Raw genomic sequence first — 18,096 nt, forward strand, 5'->3', positions numbered from 1 at the left:
TTTAGACCTAAAGTGTTTAAACAAGTTTCTCAGAGTACCGTCCTTCAAGATGGAGACTATACGTTCCATTCTTCCTTTGGTTCAGAAGAGTCAGTTTATGACAACCATAGACTTAAAGGATGCGTACCTTCATGTTCCCATTCACCGGGATCATCATAAGTTTCTAAGGTTTGCTTTCTTAGACAATCATTTTCATTTTGTAGCTCTTCCATTCGGCCTTGCGACAGCTCCCAGAATTTTCTCTTGGGTCCTGGGGGCTCTTTTGGCAGTGATCCGGTCTCGGGGTATTGCAGTAGCGCCTTATCTGGACGACATTCTGGTTTAGACGCCGTCTTTTCAACAAGCAAACTCTCATATGGAGATCTTGTTGTCTTTTCGTCGCTCCCACGGTTGGAAGGTGAATCTGGGAAAGAGTTCTCTGATTCCAGCCACAAGAGTAGTGTTTTTAGGGACCATAATCGACTCCCTACTAATAAAGATGTGTCTGACAGAGGTCAGACAAATATCTTCGGCTCTTGTCTGGTCCTTCCCCCCTTTTCTCGGCCGTCAGTGGCTCTATGTATGGAGGTAATTGGTCTGATGGTAGCTTCCATGGACGTCATTCTGTTTGCTCAGTTCCATCTCAGACCTATGCAGTTATGCATATTAAGGCAATGGAACGGGGCCTATGCAGATCTGTCTCCACAAATAGTTCTGGATCAGGTTACAAGGGACTCTCTTCTGTGGTAGTTGTCTCAGAAACACCTCTCCCAGGGAACATGCTTTCGCAGACCTTTCTGGGTAATTGTGACCACGGATGTTGTCTTTCTGCGATCCACATCCCAGGAGTGGACAATTGGGAGGCAGATTTTCTGAGCCGACAGACCTTTTATCCGGAAGTAATTTCCAGTCTAATCCTCAATTGGGAGCAGCCAGAACTGAATCTCATGGCTTCTTGGCAGAATGCCAAGCTTCTGAGGTACGGCTCGAGGTCAAGGGATCCACAGGCTTTCTTGATAGATGCTCTGGCGGTCCCTTGGAATTTCAGTCTAGCTTACATATTTCCTCCGTTCGCTCTCCTGCCAAGAGTCATTGCTTGGATCAAGCAGGAGAGGGCGTCGGTGATTCTCATAGCGCCAGCGTGGCATCACAGGATCTGGTATGCAGATCTAGTGGAAATGTCGTTTCTACCTCCGTGGAGACTCCCTCTGAGGAAGGACCTTCTACTTCGGGGTCCTTTTCTTCATCCAAATCTTGTTTCTCTGAAGCTGATTGCTTGGAGATTGAATGCTTGATTTTATCTAAGCGTGGGTTTTCAGAGTCGGTCATTGAGACCATGATTTAGGCTTGTCAGAAAGATTTACTATAAGATGTGGCGTAAATATCATCTGTATTGGTGTGAATCCAGAGGCTACTCTTGGAGTAGAGTCAGGATTCCTAGGCTTTTGTCTTTTCTCCAAGAGGATCTGGAGAAGGGTTTGTCAGCTAGTACTCTGGAAGGTCAGATTTCTGCATTGTTTATTTTATTGCTTAATTGTTTGGCGATGCGCCAGACGTGCAATCTTTTTGTCAGGCTTTGGTTAGGATCAGGCCTGTGTTTAAGCCCGTTACTCCTCCCTCTAGTTTTAACCTTGTTCTTAGAGTTTTACAGCGGGCTCCGTATGCATCTATGCATTCCTTAGATATTAAGATGTTATCTTGGAAGGTTTTGTTTCTTGTTGCTATTTCTTCTGCTCTGAGAGTTTCGGAACCCTTGGCTCTGCAGTTTGATTCTCCCTATCTTATTTTTTATTCTGATAAGGTGGTTCTACGTACTAAATTAGGTTTCCTACCTAAGGTGGTTTCCAATAAGAATATTAATCAGGAGATTGTGGTTCCTTCTTTGTGTCCTAATCCTCCTCCAAAGGAGCGTTTGTTGCACAGCCTAGATGTTGTACGTGTTTTGAAGTTTTATCTTCAGGCGACTAAGGACTTTCGTCAGTCTTCTGCTTTGTTTGTTTGTTTTTCTGGGAAGCGCAAGGGTCAGAAAGCTACGGCTACTTCTCTTTTTCTTTGGCTAAGGAGTATTATTCGTTTGGCCTATGAGACTGCTGGACAGCAACCTCCTGAGAGAATCACTGCTCATTCCATGAGGGCTGTTTCTTCTTCCTGGGCATTTAAAAATTGTTTCTGTGGAACAGATTTGCAAGACTGCAACTTGGTCCTCTTTGCATACTTTTTCAAAGTTTTATAAATTTGATACTTTTGCCTCGGCTGAGGCTTCTTTTGGGAGAAGGATTCTTCAGGCAGTGGTGCCTTCTGTTTAGATCTACCTGTCTTTTCCCTCCCTTATCATCTGTGTCCTCTAGCTTGGGTATTGATTCCCACTTTCTTTCTTAGGAAAAAAAACATAATTGATGTTTACCTGATAAATTTATTTCCGGATATGGTGAGTCCACGACCCACCCTTTATTTAAGACCGTTATTTTTTCTAAAACCTCAGGCACCTCTACACTTTTTGTGTTATCTTCTTTTTCCATTTTTCCTTCACCGAATGACTGGGGATTGTGGGTAAGGGAAGTGACATACATAGCAGCTTTGCTGTAGTGCTCTTTGCCTCCTCCTGCTGGCCAGGAGTCATATTCTCACTAGTAATTGATGATTCGGTGGACTCACCATATCCGGAAATAAATAAATTTATTAGGTAAGCATAAATTATGTTTTTCATTGCTTTCGTAACTTGAAAGGTCAAGTATTCCTCTCCTTCCAAGTAGGAGCAGTCCAAGTGTTCTTGAAAACCCAATCAGTCTTGGAACAAAGGGAAGCAATCTAAGAAACCCTCAGCTGAGTCTAAGTCAGCATGAAGGGTCTGCCTCCGGTCCGGGATCGGATCAGTGGGGGCAGACATTCCCTGTTTCATCAAGCATGGATACGAGATGTCCCAGATCCTTGGGCTGTGGATGTAGTATCTCAGGGTTGCAAAATATAATTCAAATATTGCCCTCCCAGGGGCACATTCCACCTCTCAAGATTATCTGCAGACCAGGTAAAAAGAAAGGCATTCTTGAACTGCGTTCAGGACCTTTTCTTGGGCTTTCAAAATGAAGCTTCTCAGGAACAGATTTGCAAGGCAGCAACTTGATCCTCACTGCATACATTTTCCAAATTTGATACTTTTGCCTCTGCTGAGGCCTCTTTTGGGAGAAAGCTTCTTCAAGCGGTGGTGCCTTATGTTTAGGTCTGCCTGTCTTGTTCTCCCACCCTATTCATTCCGTGTCCTCTAGCTTGGGTATTGGTTCCCACTAGTAATTGGAATGACGTTGTGGACTCTCCATGTCTTAGGAAAGAATATAAAATGTATGCTTACCTGATGCATTTCTTTCTTTCCGGACATGGAGAGTCCACGACCCCACCCTTAGTTAGAGAGTTATTTTTTACCAAACCTCAGGCACCTCTACACCTTTGTGATATTCCTTTTTCCATTTCCCTTCGGTTGAATGACTGGGGATTATGGGTAAGGGAGTGACACTTATCAGCTTTGCTGTGGTGCTCTTTGCCTCCTCCTGCTGGCCAGGAGTGATATTCCCACTAGTAATTGGAATGTCGTCGTGGACTCTCCATGTCCAGAAAGAAAGAAATTTATCAGGTAAGCATAAATGTATTTATTTTTTTCTTTCATGATTTAAATATAACATGCAATTTAACCCCCTTAAGGACCAGCAATGTACCCTGTAAATCGCTGGTCTTTCTATGGGGATTGCATTATTAATAGTGTGGTCTTGCTGCCACTGGTGACACCACTCTGTTTCCGGTGACTAGGAGGGAGGGTATAACAGTGCGGTGCTGCTGCTTGTAGCAGGACCTGCGCTATTATAAACAAGAAAACCTTTAACAGGCGATGTACATAGTACGTCGGGGTAATTAAAGGGTCATACAGCTTTCTAATTTACTTCTATTGTCAGATTTGCTACATTATCTTGGTATCCTTTGTTGAAAGTGCAGCAATGCACTACTGGGAGCTAGCTGAATACATCAGGTGTGCCAATGACAGCAGGCATAGAAGTGCAGCTGCCAATCAGCAGCTAGCTCTCAGTAGTGCATTGCTACTCCTCAGACTATCTAGGTATGCGTTTCAACAAAGGATAGCAAGTGAACAAAGCAAATTTGATAACAAAAAGTAAATTGGAAAGTACATGTTGTGTCATGAAATATTTTGTATCACTCCTGAAGGGGGTTTATATCTGAGAACAAACTTGGTTCTGTTCAATAATTTAATTTAATTCTTTAAGTCACTATAAGGATTTGAACATCTTCTCTAAAGTTAGGATTGTAACCAGTCTATATTCAACTGGCAAGGTCAGATTGTTAAAGTGAAGGTCCATTTTGATGAATTAGTGCCCGGTTTTAAATAATCCTATTAAAAACAAGGGCACTTTAATTAATCAAAATTGACATTTCACTTCAAAAACTTACCTTTCTCCAACATTGGTGTGTCCGGTCCACGGCGTCATCCTTACTTGTGGGATATTCTCTTCCTCAACAGGAAAAGTCAAAGAGTCCCAGCAAAGCTGGTCACATGATCCCTCCTAGGCTCCGCCCACCCCAGTCATTCTCTTTGCCGTTGCACAGGCAACATCTCCACGGAGATGGTTAAGAGTTTTTTGTAGTTTTATTCTTCTATCAAGTGTTTGTTATTTTAAAATAGTGCTGGTATGTACTATTTACTCTGAAACAGAAAAGGATGAAGATTTCTGTTTGTAAGAGGAAGATGATTTTAGCAGACAGTAACTAAAATCGATTGCTGTTTCCACACAGGACTGTTGAGATGAAGTAACTTCAGTTGGGGGAAACAGTTAGCAGTCTTTTCTGCTTAAGGTATGACTAGCCATATTTCTAACAAGACCATGTAATGCTGGAAGGCTGTCATTTCCCCTCATGGGGACCGGTAAGCCATTTTCTTAGTTAAACATAAAAGAATAAAGGGCTTCAAAAAGGGCTTAAAAACTGGTAGACATTTTTCTGGGCTAAAACAATTGCTTTACTAGGCATATTATGCAGATTCTAACTAATTATTGGTATTATAATCTTGGGGAACGTTTAGAAAAACGGCAGGCACTGTGTTGGACACCTTTTTCAGATGGGGGCCTTTCTAGTTATAGACAGAGCCTCATTCTGGGACTGTATAGGGGTTAAATGTAAAAACGGCTCCGTTAATTTAAGGGTTAAAGCTCTGAAATTTGGTGTGCAATACTTTTAATGCTTTAAGACACTGTGGTGAAATTTTGGTGAATTTTGAACAATTCCTTCATACTTTTTCACATATTCAGTAATAAAGTGTTTTCAGTTTGAAATTTAAAGTGACAGTAACGGTTTTATTTTAAAACGTTTTTTGTGCTTTGTTGACAAGTTTAAGCCTGTTTAACATGTCTGTACCATCAGATAAGCTATGTTCTATATGTATGAAAGCCAATGTGTCTCCCCATTTAAATTTATGTGATAATTGTGCCATAGTGTCCAAACAAAGTAAGGACAGTAATGCAACAGATAATGATATTGCCCAAGATGATTCCTCAAATGAGGGGAGTAAACATGATACTACATCATCCCCTACTGTGTCTACACCAGTTATGCCCACACAGGAGGCCCCTAGTACATCTAGTGCGCCAATACTTATTACCATGCAACAATTAACGGCTGTAATGGATAACTCCATAGCAAATCTTTTATCCAAAATGCCTACTTACAGAGAAAGCGCGATTGCTCTGTTTTAAACACTAAAGAGCAAGAGGACGCTGATGATAACTGTTCTGTCATACCCTCACACCAATCTCAAGGGGCCATGAGGGAGGTTTTGTCTGATGGAGAAATTTCAGATTCAGGAAAAATTTCTCATCAAGCTGAACCTGATGTTGTGACATTTAAATTTAAATTAGAACATCTCCGCGCACTGCTTAAGGAGGTGTTATCTACTCTGGATGATTGTGACAATTTGGTCATTCCAGAGAAATTATGTAAGATGGACAAGTTCCTAGAGGTTCCGGTGCCCCCCGACGCTTTTCCTATACCCAAGCGGGTGGCGGACATAGTAAATAAAGAGTGGGAAAGGCCCGGCATACCTTTTGTTCCCCCCCCTATATTTAAGAAATTATTTCCTATAGTCGACCCCAGAAAGGACTTATGGCAGACAGTCCCCAAGGTCGAGGGGGCGGTTTCTACTCTAAACAAACGCACTACTATTCCTATCGAAGATAGTTGTGCTTTCAAAGATCCTATGGATAAGAAATTAGAGGGTTTGCTTAAAAAGATTTTTGTACAGCAAGGTTACCTTCTACAACCAATTTCATGCATTGTTCCTGTCACTACGGCAGCGTGTTTCTGGTTCGAGGAACTAGAAAAATCGCTCAGTAAAGAATCTTCGTATGAGGAGGTTATGGACAGAGTTCAAGCACTTAAATTGGCTAACTCTTTTGTTTTAGATGCCGCTTTGCAATTAGCTAGATTAGCGGCGAAAAATTCAGGGTTTGCTGTCGTGGCGCGCAGAGTGCTTTGGCTAAAGTCTTGGTCAGCGGATGTGTCTTCCAAGACAAAATTGCTTAACATTCCTTTCAAAGGTAAAACATTATTTGGACCTGATTTGAAAGAGATTATTTCAGACATCACTGGGGGAAAGGGCCACGCCCTCCCACAGGATAGGTCTTTAAAGGCTAATAATAAGCCTAATTTTCGTGCCTTTCGCAGAAACGGACCAGTCTCTAATTCTGTATCCTCTAAGCAAGAGGGTAATACTTCACAACCCAAACCAGCCTGGAAACCAATGCAAGGCTGGAACAAGGGTAAGCAGGCCAAGAAGCCTACCACTGCTACCAAAACAGCATGAAGGGATAGCCCCCGATCCGGGACCGGATCTAGTGGGGGGCAGACTTTCTCTCTTTGCTCAGGCTTGGGCAAGAGATGTTCAGGATCCTTGGGCACTAGAAATAGTTTCTCAAGGTTATCTCCTGGAATTCAAGGAACTACCCCCAAGGGGAAGGTTCCACAGGTCTCAATTATCTTCAAACCAAATAAAGAGACAGGCATTCTTACATTGTGTAGAAGACCTGTTAAAGATGGGAGTGATACATCCAGTTCCAATAAGAGAACAAGGAATGGGATTTTATTCCAATCTGTTCATAGTTCCCAAAAAAGAGGGAACATTCAGACCAATTTTGGATCTAAAGATCTTAAACAAATTTCTCAGGGTACCATCGTTCAAAATGGAAACTATTCGAATGATCCTACCTACTATCCAGGAAAATCAATTTATGACTACCGTGGATTTAAAGGATGCGTACCTACATATTCCTATCCACAAGGAACATCATCAGTTCCTAAGGTTCGCTTTTCTGGACAAGCATTACCAGTTTATGGCACTTCCATTTGGATTAGCCACTGCTCCAAGGATTTTCACAAAGGTACTAGGGTCCCTTCTAGCGGTTCTAAGACCAAGGGGCATTGCAGTAGTACCTTACTTGGACGACATCCTGATTCAAGCGTCGTCCCTGTCAAAAGCAAAGGCTCATACGGACATCGTCCTAGCCTTTCTCAGATCTCACGGATGGAAGGTGAACAAAGAAAAAAGTTCTCTGTCCCCGTCAACAAGAGTTCCCTTCTTGGGAACAATAATAGATTCCTTAGAAATGAGGATTTTTCTGACAGAGGTCAGAAAATCAAAACTTCTAAGCTCTTGTCAAGTACTTCATTCTGTTCCTCGTCCTTCCATAGCGCAGTGCATGGAAGTAATAGGATTGATGGTTGCAACAATGGACATAGTTCCTTTTGCACGAATTCATCTAAGACCATTACAACTGTGCATGCTCAGACAGTGGAATGGGGATTATACAGACTTGTCTCCGACGATTCAAGTAGATCAAAAGACCAGAGATTCACTCCGTTGGTGGCTGACCCTGGACAATCTGTCACAGGGAATGAGCTTCCGCAGACCAGAGTGGGTCATTGTCACGACCGACGCCAGCCTAGTGGGCTGGGGCGCGGTCTGGGAATCCCTGAAAGCTCAGGGTCTATGGTCTCGGGAAGAGTCTCTTCTCCCGATAAACATTCTGGAACTGAGAGCGATATTCAATGCTCTCAGAGCTTGGCCTCAACTAGCAAAGGCCAAATTCATAAGGTTTCAGTCAGACAACATGACGACCGTTGCATATATCAATCATCAGGGGGGAACAAGGACTTCCCTGGCGATGAAAGAAGTGACCAAGATAATTCAATGATCACTCCTGCCACTTGTCTGCGATCCACATCCCAGGAGTGGAAAATTGGGAAGCGGATTTTCTGAGTCGTCAGACATTCCATCCGGGGGAGTGGGAACTCCATCCGGAAATCTTTGCCCAAATAACTCAATTATGGGGCATTCCAGACATGGATCTGATGGCGTCTCGTCAGAACTTCAAGGTTCCTTGCTACGGGTCCAGATCCAGGGATCCCAAGGCGACCCTAGTAGATGCACTAGTAGCACCTTGGACCTTCAACCTAGCTTATGTATTCCCACCGTTTCCTCTCATCCCCAGGCTGGTAGCCAGGATCAATCAGGAGAGGGCCTCGGTGATCTTGATAGCTCCTGCGTGGCCACGCAGGACTTGGTATGCAGACCTGGTGAATATGTCATCGGCTCCACCATGGAAGCTACCTTTGAGACAGGACCTTCTTGTTCAGGGTCCATTCGAACATCCGAATCTGGTTTCCCTCCAACTGACGGCTTGGAGATTGAACGCTTGATTTTATCAAAGCGTGGGTTTTCAGATTCTGTAATAGATACTCTGATTCAGGCTAGAAAGCCTGTAACTAGAAAAATTTACCATAAAATATGGAAAAAATATATCTGTTGGTGTGAATCTAAAGGATTCCCATGGAACAAGATAAAAATTCCTAAGATTCTATCCTTTCTACAAGAAGGTTTGGAGAAAGGATTATCTGCAAGTTCTCTGAAGGGACAGATCTCTGCTTTATCTGTTTTACTTCACAAAAGACTGGCAGCTGTGCCAGATGTTCAAGCATTTGTTCAGGCTCTGGTTAGGATCAAGCCTGTTTACAGACCTTTGACTCCTCCCTGGAGTCTAAATCTAGTTCTTTCAGTTCTTCAAGGGGTTCCGTTTGAACCCTTACATTCCGTAGATATTAAGTTATTATCTTGGAAAGTTTTGTTTTTGGTTGCAATTTCTTCTGCTAGAAGAGTTTCAGAGTTATCTGCTCTGCAGTGTTCTCCGCCCTATCTGGTGTTCCATGCAGATAAGGTGGTTTTGCGTACTAAGCCTGGTTTTCTTCCAAAAGTTGTTTCCAACAAAAATATTAACCAGGAGATAGTTGTACCTTCTTTGTGTCCGAATCCAGTTTCAAAGAAGGAACGTTTGTTACACAATTTGGACGTAGTCCGTGCTCTAAAATTCTATTTAGAGGCTACTAAAGATTTCAGACAAACATCTTCCTTGTTTGTTGTTTATTCTGGTAAAAGGAGAGGTCAAAAAGCGACTTCTACCTCTCTTTCCTTTTGGCTTAAAAGCATTATCCGATTGGCTTATGAGACTGCCGGACGGCAGCCTCCTGAAAGAATCACAGCTCACTCCACTAGGGCTGTGGCTTCCACATAGGCCTTCAAGAACGAGGCTTCTGTTGACCAGATATGTAAGGCAGCGACTTGGTCTTCACTGCACACTTTTGCCAAATTTTACAAATTTGATACTTTTGCTTCTTCGGAGGCTATTTTTGGGAGAAAGGTTTTGCAAGCCGTGGTGCCTTCCATTTAGGTGACCTGATTTGCTCCCTCCCTTCATCCGTGTCCTAAAGCTTTGGTATTGGTTCCCACAAGTAAGGATGACGCCGTGGACCGGACACACCAATGTTGGAGAAAACAGAATTTATGCTTACCTGATAAATTACTTTCTCCAACGGTGTGTCCGGTCCACGGCCCGCCCTGGTTTTTTAATCAGGTCTGATGAATTATTTTCTCTAACTACAGTCACCACGGTATCATATGGTTTCTCCTATATATATTTCCTCCTGTCCGTCGGTCGAATGACTGGGGTGGGCGGAGCCTAGGAGGGATCATGTGACCAGCTTTGCTGGGACTCTTTGCCATTTCCTGTTGGGGAAGAGAATATCCCACAAGTAAGGATGACGCCGTGGACCGGACACACCGTTGGAGAAAGTAATTTATCAGGTAAGCATAAATTCTGTTTTTAATCCTGAATGCCGCTCCAGCGATTCCCCTGGCCGTCTGAAGCCTCTGCAGACGTCAGAAATGACAACGAATCAGGCTTCCTCCAATCACAGCTTCCCCCCTGGGGAATCTTGGCCTGATGCAACACTGTGATTGGAGGAAGCCGGATTCGTCATTTTGGACTCGCAAAGACGGCTTGCGACAGGCAGAGCAGCTGCCAGGATTAAAAGGTAAGTTTTTGAAGAAAACAGTGAAATGTCAATTTTGATGAATTAAAGTGCCCTTGTTTTTAATAGGATTATTAAAAACCGGGCACTAATTCATCAAAATGGACCTTCACTTTAAAGTTCAGCCCAATGTACTGTAGGTAATAAAAACTAATACAAAAATGGTGTAATAAGTAAAGTAAACATATTACAGTTAAATGTCTTTAAATAAATCAATTATAAAAGAGATTGATTGTTTCTTTATATATTTCCTATACTTTCTTGCTAATACCTTTAGATCCTGTATGTAGAGAAAATAACTCATTGTGTAAACCATTTACAAATCTAGACAAGCCAGAAGACTTGCTTTTACCCCAGAAACTCTCTCATTACACTGTTTCCAATGCAGCAAAGGATAACCACGAAACAGCTGTCCTGGGATTGGTTTGAATCACTGTACTACCCCTAGCTAAGCTTAGAAGCTGTATAATGCGGCGATGCTATGACGTAAAGGGAAGTCTGCCTTAAAAAGCAGGCTAGAAGTAAAAAAATGAGTCATTGTGAACCTCATTTGCATATCTCACCCAGAATTCTTTGCTGCATTGGAAACAGTGTAATCAGAGAGTTTCTGGGGTAAACGCAAGTCTTCTGACTTGTCTAGATTTGTAAATGGTTTACACAATTAGTTATTTTCTCTACATTTTGGATTTAGTGGAGGATTTTAAACTCACTTTTCGCCTCCCCATATTTTAAATTGCTGTTGTATTTAGATCTTGTACAAATACCTCTGCATGTTGCTAGATAATTTCCTCCCAGTCTGAAACTGCCACAGTTAGACATTTAACATGCATGTTTGTTTTGGACTTAATACAGACAGCTTAAAATAAAATTCCAAGTGTTTCCCATGTGTTTTAGAAGTATGTTTTCCAGAGTCCCATAGCAATAGGAATAACTTTATTATGTGTTCCCTGTGGATCATGTGAGACACTGGGAATATATTCATTCCATGGGAGGAATTCTTGTTTGTGTGTGTTACTGCAAAACTGCACATAATTGAATTCCCAGGTGAACTGAAAACTTTTAATTTAAGAACATCTAAACCGATTTGAGAGGTCTTACATGACCCTGTATAGAATAGTTGAAACACACACACAGCAAAGCCTTTTAAAACTTCTAATTATATTTTACAAAACACCCCTCAGTCTGCTGTTCTTTGTTTTATTTGGGTGTTTTAACATTTCCCTTTAAATTATTATTATACTAAATCACTAGAATATGATTGTTATTGTTTTTTAATTTTGTTAGTCTACTCAGAACTTAGATTTGTTTATATGTTACATATTAATGAACATAGCACAACCAGAAGTTCTTTGACCTCAAATCCTCTCGTGTTAGAGGAGCAGGGAATGAGTGTTCCCTATCCAAGATTCCATAAATGAAAAATCACATTCTTTAGTTTCTAACATAGCCACACATAAATGCATGTGGTTTGGGAGGTCTTTATTTTTAACAAACTGTTTGGGACTGAGGGTGCTTAATTCTGACTTGTTTACTTTTGGCCTTTCAGGGCTCAGAAGAAACTATACGAGTGGTGTCAATGGACAAAGATTATCATGTGGAATGCTATCACTGTGAGGTGAGTACACCCTGCATTCTTCCACATTATTTTGTTCTGACACAACCACATCTGTGCCTGTTTATTTTTAAAGGGCATTGTAGTCATTATTTCTTTTTTATCTAATAGAGGGTACACACGCATACATATGTAGTAAATCAGACATATTTGTTTGAAACCTAAGAAGCCTAAAAATGTAGGTGCTATAAATTTGCCTGTGGTGTTTAATTTTATTCATTTGAACTAGTGGAAACTTCCAATGTGTGTGAAATAGAAATTATGTCTTATTCCTGCCTCATTTTTACGGCACTTTAACCCCTAGTACCTACCCCATCCTTGGATCTATCCCCAGGGGAACAATTTATAATAGTATTGTGGTTAGAACATGGTATTATTCACTCCCTTGCATGCTATATAAACCATCGGCAGTTAAAAATAACAATTATTTTGTTCTATCCCCATCATGTAGTATTTGGGCTCATATATGCACCTGCCTCCCTTACCTACTATGCTAAGCTACATTTGCTAGTTAAGCAGCAGTTGTAATGATATGAATACAACTTATTTAAACAAATTAATAAATACAAAAAAGATGAACTTGGAAATCTAAGAGCAGTGAAGTTTTACATTATCACCCAGATTAAGAAAGGTATGCAGAGTAATTAGACACATTTTTTGTGACAATACATGTCTGTACAGCGCAAGCTATATGCATATTTTGCAAAATATTGAAAAAGAAATGCAACAAATCACCACGGGCACGCATGTATGGACATGTGTTTGACAACAAGCCCTGCAAAGTCTTTTCTTGTGAAAATCAGATACATTTCTGTATCTCTGCATGGAAATCATAATAAAAAAATCTTTGCTTTAAAGCCTTTTTGTGTTATCCATATGAAGTTTGTATTTGTGTGAGAAAACTAAATGAAAGTAAATCTCATTTTAAAAAAAAAAAACATGTATGTATATAAACAAAGGACACAACGGCTGCTTGGGTTGTGAAAGGCTGCAAACAATAATGGGTCTGTGGTGTTGTCGTATGTGACTACATATGCGTCTGATTTCTGCTGCAGTAAATTACCACTATTCAATATTGAATAGGGGTAATCAGGGTGGATTTGATTTAAATCAAATTGATTTTTATCACGATTTAACCTTTTACTGAAGGTACTTATTTGTCTACATCGGAAAACAAAATAAATTGTAGATCTTTGAGATTGCGTGATTTCAAAGATGGGATCATGTCAGGTGGAGTGCCTATGACACTAGGCACCTCCTCCAGCCCGCAATCCCATTCAGGAAGTGCCTATGGCTGCAGCACGTTCCATGCCGTCCTAACGGCGCTAAAGCCCAGCGCAGATAGGACAGCATGGAACATTCTAACGGCGGGAAGGAGTTAAATCACTTGTCAGTAAGCCTCTAGATAAAGGTTTCGTATTTAGAATAACTTTTTTCAGATTATTTTTCCAGAAAATTACTGATTAAGTTATAGACCTTTTTAGAAATACTAATACTAAATATAACTATCTCCAGTTTAATAGGCTAATCATTCCACATTTGATCAACTTTTCAGCTATACTTTGTTGGAAGGAGAAACATAATCATTATCTTTAATAATAACAACAATTTCTTTCCTAAGATATGGTGAGTCCACGGAATCATCAATTACTAGTGGGAATATCACTCCTGGCCAGCAGGAGGAGCCAAAAAGCACTACAGTAAAGCTGCTATATATGTCGCTTCCCTTACCCATAATCCCCAGTCATTCTCTTTGCCTGCGGTGCAGGTGGAGGTGAAGTTTTGGTGTCTGATCTACAATCAAGATTTTACTATTCTTGTCAGGGTGCAGGTTTTTGTGGCAGTTTTTGCAGGGACTGTTAGTGTGAGGAGTTATTTATTTTATTGATGGCTCAGTGAGGATCCATTTTTAGTAACGGATTATGTACTTTTATTGGGGCTTTTATTTTTTGTTTTAAAACCTGTTTTCAAGAAAGTTGTTTCTTTCATGTAATTAGCAAGAGTCCATGAGCTAGTGACGTATGGGATATACATTCCTACCAGGAGGGGCAAAGTTTCCCAAACCTCAAAATGCCTATAAATACACCCCTCACCACACCCACAATTCAGTTTTACAAACTTTGCCTCCGATGGAGGTGGTGAAGTAAGTTTGTGCTAGATTCTACGTTGATATGCGCTCCGCAGCAAGTTGGAGCCCGGTTTTCCTCTCAGCGTGCAGTGAATGTCAGAGGGATGTGAGGAGAGTATTGCCTATTTGAATGCAGTGATCTCCTTCTACGGGGTCTATTTCATAGGTTCTCTGTTATCGGTCGTAGAGATTCATCTCTTACCTCCCTTTTCAGATCGACGATATACTCTTATATATACCATTACCTCTGCTGATTCTCGTTTCAGTACTGGTTTGGCTATCTGCTATATGTAGATGAGTGTCCTGGGGTAAGTAAGTCTTATTTTCTGTGACACTCCTAGCTATGGTTGGGCACTTTGTTTATAAAGTTCTAAATATATGTATTCCAACATTTATTTGCCTTGACTCAGAATGTTCAACTTTCCTTATTTTCAGACAGTCAGTTTCATATTTGGGATAATGCATTTTAATTTAACATTTTTCTTACCTTAAAATTTGACTTTTTCCCTGTGGGCTGTTAGGCTCGCGGGGGCTGAAAATGCTTCATTTTATTGCGTCATTCTTGGCGCGGACTTTTTTGGCGCAAAAATTCTATTTCCGTTTCCGGCGTCATACGTGTCGCCGGAAGTTGCGTCATTTTTTGACGTTATTTTGCGCCAAAAATGTCGGCGTTCCGGACGTGGCGTCATTTTTGGCGCCAGAAAGCATTTAGGCGCCAAATAATGTGGGCGTCTTATTTGGCGCGAAAAAATATGGGCGTCGCTTTTGTCTCCACATTATTTAAGTCTCATTTTTTATTGCTTCTGGTTGCTAGAAGCTTGTTCTTTGGCATTTTTTCCCATTCCTGAAACTGTCATTTAAGGAATTTGATCAATTTTGCTTTATATATATGTTGTTTTTTCTTTTACATATTGCAAGATGTCTCACGTTGCATCTGAGTCAGAAGATACTACAGGAAAATCGCTGTCAAGTGCTGAATCTACCAAAGCTAAGTGTATCTGCTGTAAACTTTTGGTAGCTATTCCTCCAGCTGTTGTTTGTATTGATTGTCATGACAAACTTGTTAAAGCAGATAATATTTCCTTTAGTAAAGTACCATTGCCTGTTGCAGTTCCTTCAACATCTAAGGTGCAGAATGTTCCTGATAATATAAGAGATTTTGTTTCTGAATCCATAAAGAAGGCTATGTCTGTTATTTCTCCTTCTAGTAAACGTAAAAAATCTTTTAAAACTTCTCTCCCTACAGATGAATTTTTAAATGAACATCATCATTCTGATTCTGATGATTCCTCTGGTTCAGAGGATTCTGTCTCAGAGGTTGATGCTGATAAATCTTCATATTTATTTAAAATGGAATTTATTCGTTCTTTACTTAAAGAAGTACTAATTGCTTTAGAAATAGAGGATTCTGGTCCTCTTGATACTAATTCTAAACGTTTAGATAAGGTATTTAAAGCTCCTGTGGTTATTCCAGAAGTTTTTCCTGTTCCTAATGCTATTTCTGCAGTAATTTCCAAAGAATGGGATAATTTGGGTAATTCATTTACTCCTTCTAAACGTTTTAAGCAATTATATCCTGTGCCGTCTGACAGATTAGAATTTTGGGACAAGATCCCTAAAGTTGATGGGGCTATTTCTACCCTTGCTAAACGTACTACTATTCCTACGTCAGATGGTACTTCGTTTAAGGATCCTCTAGATAGGAAAATTGAATCCTTTCTAAGAAAAGCTTATCTGTGTTCAGGTAATCTTCTTAGACCTGCTATATCTTTGGCTGATGTTGCTGCAGCTTCAACTTTTTGGTTGGAAACTTTAGCGCAACAAGTAACACATCGTGATTCTCATGATATTATTATTCTTCTTCAGCATGCTAATAATTTTATCTGTGATGCCATTTTTGATATTATCAGAGTTGATGTCAGGTTTATGTCTCTAGCTATTTTAGCTAGAAGAGCTTTATGGCTTAAAACTTGGAATGCTGATATGGCTTCTAAATCAACTTTACTTTCCATTTCTTTCCAGGGTAACAAATTATTTGGTTCTCAGTTGGATTCCATTATTTCAACTGTTACTGGTGGGAAAGGAACTTTTTTACCACAGGATAAAAAATCTAAAGGTAAAAACAGGGCTAATAATCGTTTTCGTTCCTTTCGTTTCAACAAAGAACAAAAGCCTGATCCTTCATCCTCAGGAGCAGTTTCAGTTTGGAGACCATCTCCAGTCTGGAATAAATCCAAGCCAGCTAGAAAGGCAAAGCCTGCTTCTAAGTCCACATGAAGGTGCGGCCCTCATTCCAGCTCAGCTGGTAGGGGGCAGGTTACGTTTTTTCAAGGAAATTTGGATCAATTCTGTTCACAATCTTTGGATTCAGAGCATTGTTTCAGAAGGGTACAGAATTGGTTTCAAGTTGAGACCTCCTGCAAAGAGATTTTTTCTTTCCCGTGTCCCAGTAAATCCAGTAAAAGCTCAAGCATTTCTGAAATGTGTTTCAGATCTAGAGTTGACTGGAGTAATTATGCCAGTTCCAGTTCCGGAACAGGGGATGGGGTTTTATTCAAATCTCTTCATTGTACCAAAGAAGGAGAATTCTTTCAGACCAGTTCTGGATCTAAAAATATTGAATCGTTATGTAAGGATACCAACGTTCAAGATGGTAACTGTAAGGACTATCTTACCTTTTGTTCAGCAAGGGAATTATATGTCCACAATAGATTTACAGGATGCATATCTGCATATTCCGATTCATCCAGATCATTATCAGTTCCTGAGATTCTCGTTTCTGGACAAGCATTACCAATTTGTGGCTCTGCCGTTTGGCCTAGCTACAGCTCCAAGAATTTTTACAAAGGTTCTCGGTGCCCTGCTGTCTGTAATCAGAGAACAGGGTATTGTGGTATTTCCTTATTTGGACGATATCTTGGTACTTGCTCAGTCTTTACATTTAGCAGAATCTCATACGAATCGACTTGTGTTGTTTCTTCAAGATCATGGTTGGAGGATCAATTTACCAAAAAGTTCTTTGATTCCTCAGACAAGGGTAACCTTTCTGGGTTTCCAGATGGATTCAGTGTCCATGACTCTGTCTTTAACAGACAAGAGACGTCTAAAGTTGATTGCAGCTTGTCGAAACCTTCAGTCACAATCATTCCCTTCGGTAGCCTTATGCATGGAAATTCTAGGTCTTATGACTGCTGCATCGGACGCGATCCCCTTTGCTCGTTTTCACATGCGACCTCTTCAGCTCTGTATGCTGAAGCAATGGTGCAAGGATTACACGAAGATATCTCAATTAATATCTTTAAAACCGATTGTTCGACACTCTCTAACATGGTGGACAGATCACCATCGTTTAATTCAGGGGGCTTCTTTTGTGCTTCCGACCTGGACTGTAATTTCAACAGATGCAAGTCTCACAGGTTGGGGAGCTGTGTGGGGATCTCTGACGGCACAAGGAGTTTGGGAATCTCAGGAGGTGAGATTACCGATCAATATTTTGGAACTCCGTGCAATTTTCAGAGCTCTTCAGTTTTGGCCTCTTCTGAAGAGAGAATCGTTCATTTGTTTTCAGACAGACAATGTCACAACTGTGGCATACATCAATCATCAAGGAGGGACTCACAGTCCTCTGGCTATGAAAGAAGTATCTCGAATTTTGGTTTGGGCGGAATCCAGCTCCTGTCTAATCTCTGCGGTTCATATCCCAGGTGTAGACAATTGGGAAGCGGATTATCTCAGTCGCCAAACGTTGCATCCGGGCGAATGGTCTCTTCACCCAGAGGTATTTCTTCAGATTGTTCAAATGTGGGAATTTCCAGAAATAGATCTGATGGCGTCCCATCTAAACAAGAAACTTCCCAGGTATCTGTCCAGATCCCGGGATCCTCAGGCGGAGGCAGTGGATGCATTATCACTTCCTTGGAAGTATCATCCTGCTTATATCTTTCCGCCTCTAGTTCTTCTTCCA

The 18,096-nt window shown here is 40.9% G+C and overlaps 1 protein-coding gene across 1 annotated transcript in view; it reads left to right on the forward strand.

Annotated features, from left to right (window-relative positions):
• WTIP (WT1 interacting protein) overlaps positions 1 to 18,096 on the forward strand; it is a 300,143-nt gene that overhangs the window by 259,285 nt on the left and 22,762 nt on the right. The window contains exon 7 of the mRNA XM_053701438.1: positions 11,939 to 12,007. Within this exon, the coding sequence (XP_053557413.1) occupies positions 11,939 to 12,007 (69 nt within the window). The remainder of the gene's footprint in view (positions 1 to 11,938; positions 12,008 to 18,096) is intronic.

The sequence above is a fragment of the Bombina bombina genome, chromosome 1, assembly GCF_027579735.1.
Source record: "Bombina bombina isolate aBomBom1 chromosome 1, aBomBom1.pri, whole genome shotgun sequence".
Taxonomy (NCBI): Eukaryota; Metazoa; Chordata; class Amphibia; order Anura; family Bombinatoridae; genus Bombina; species Bombina bombina.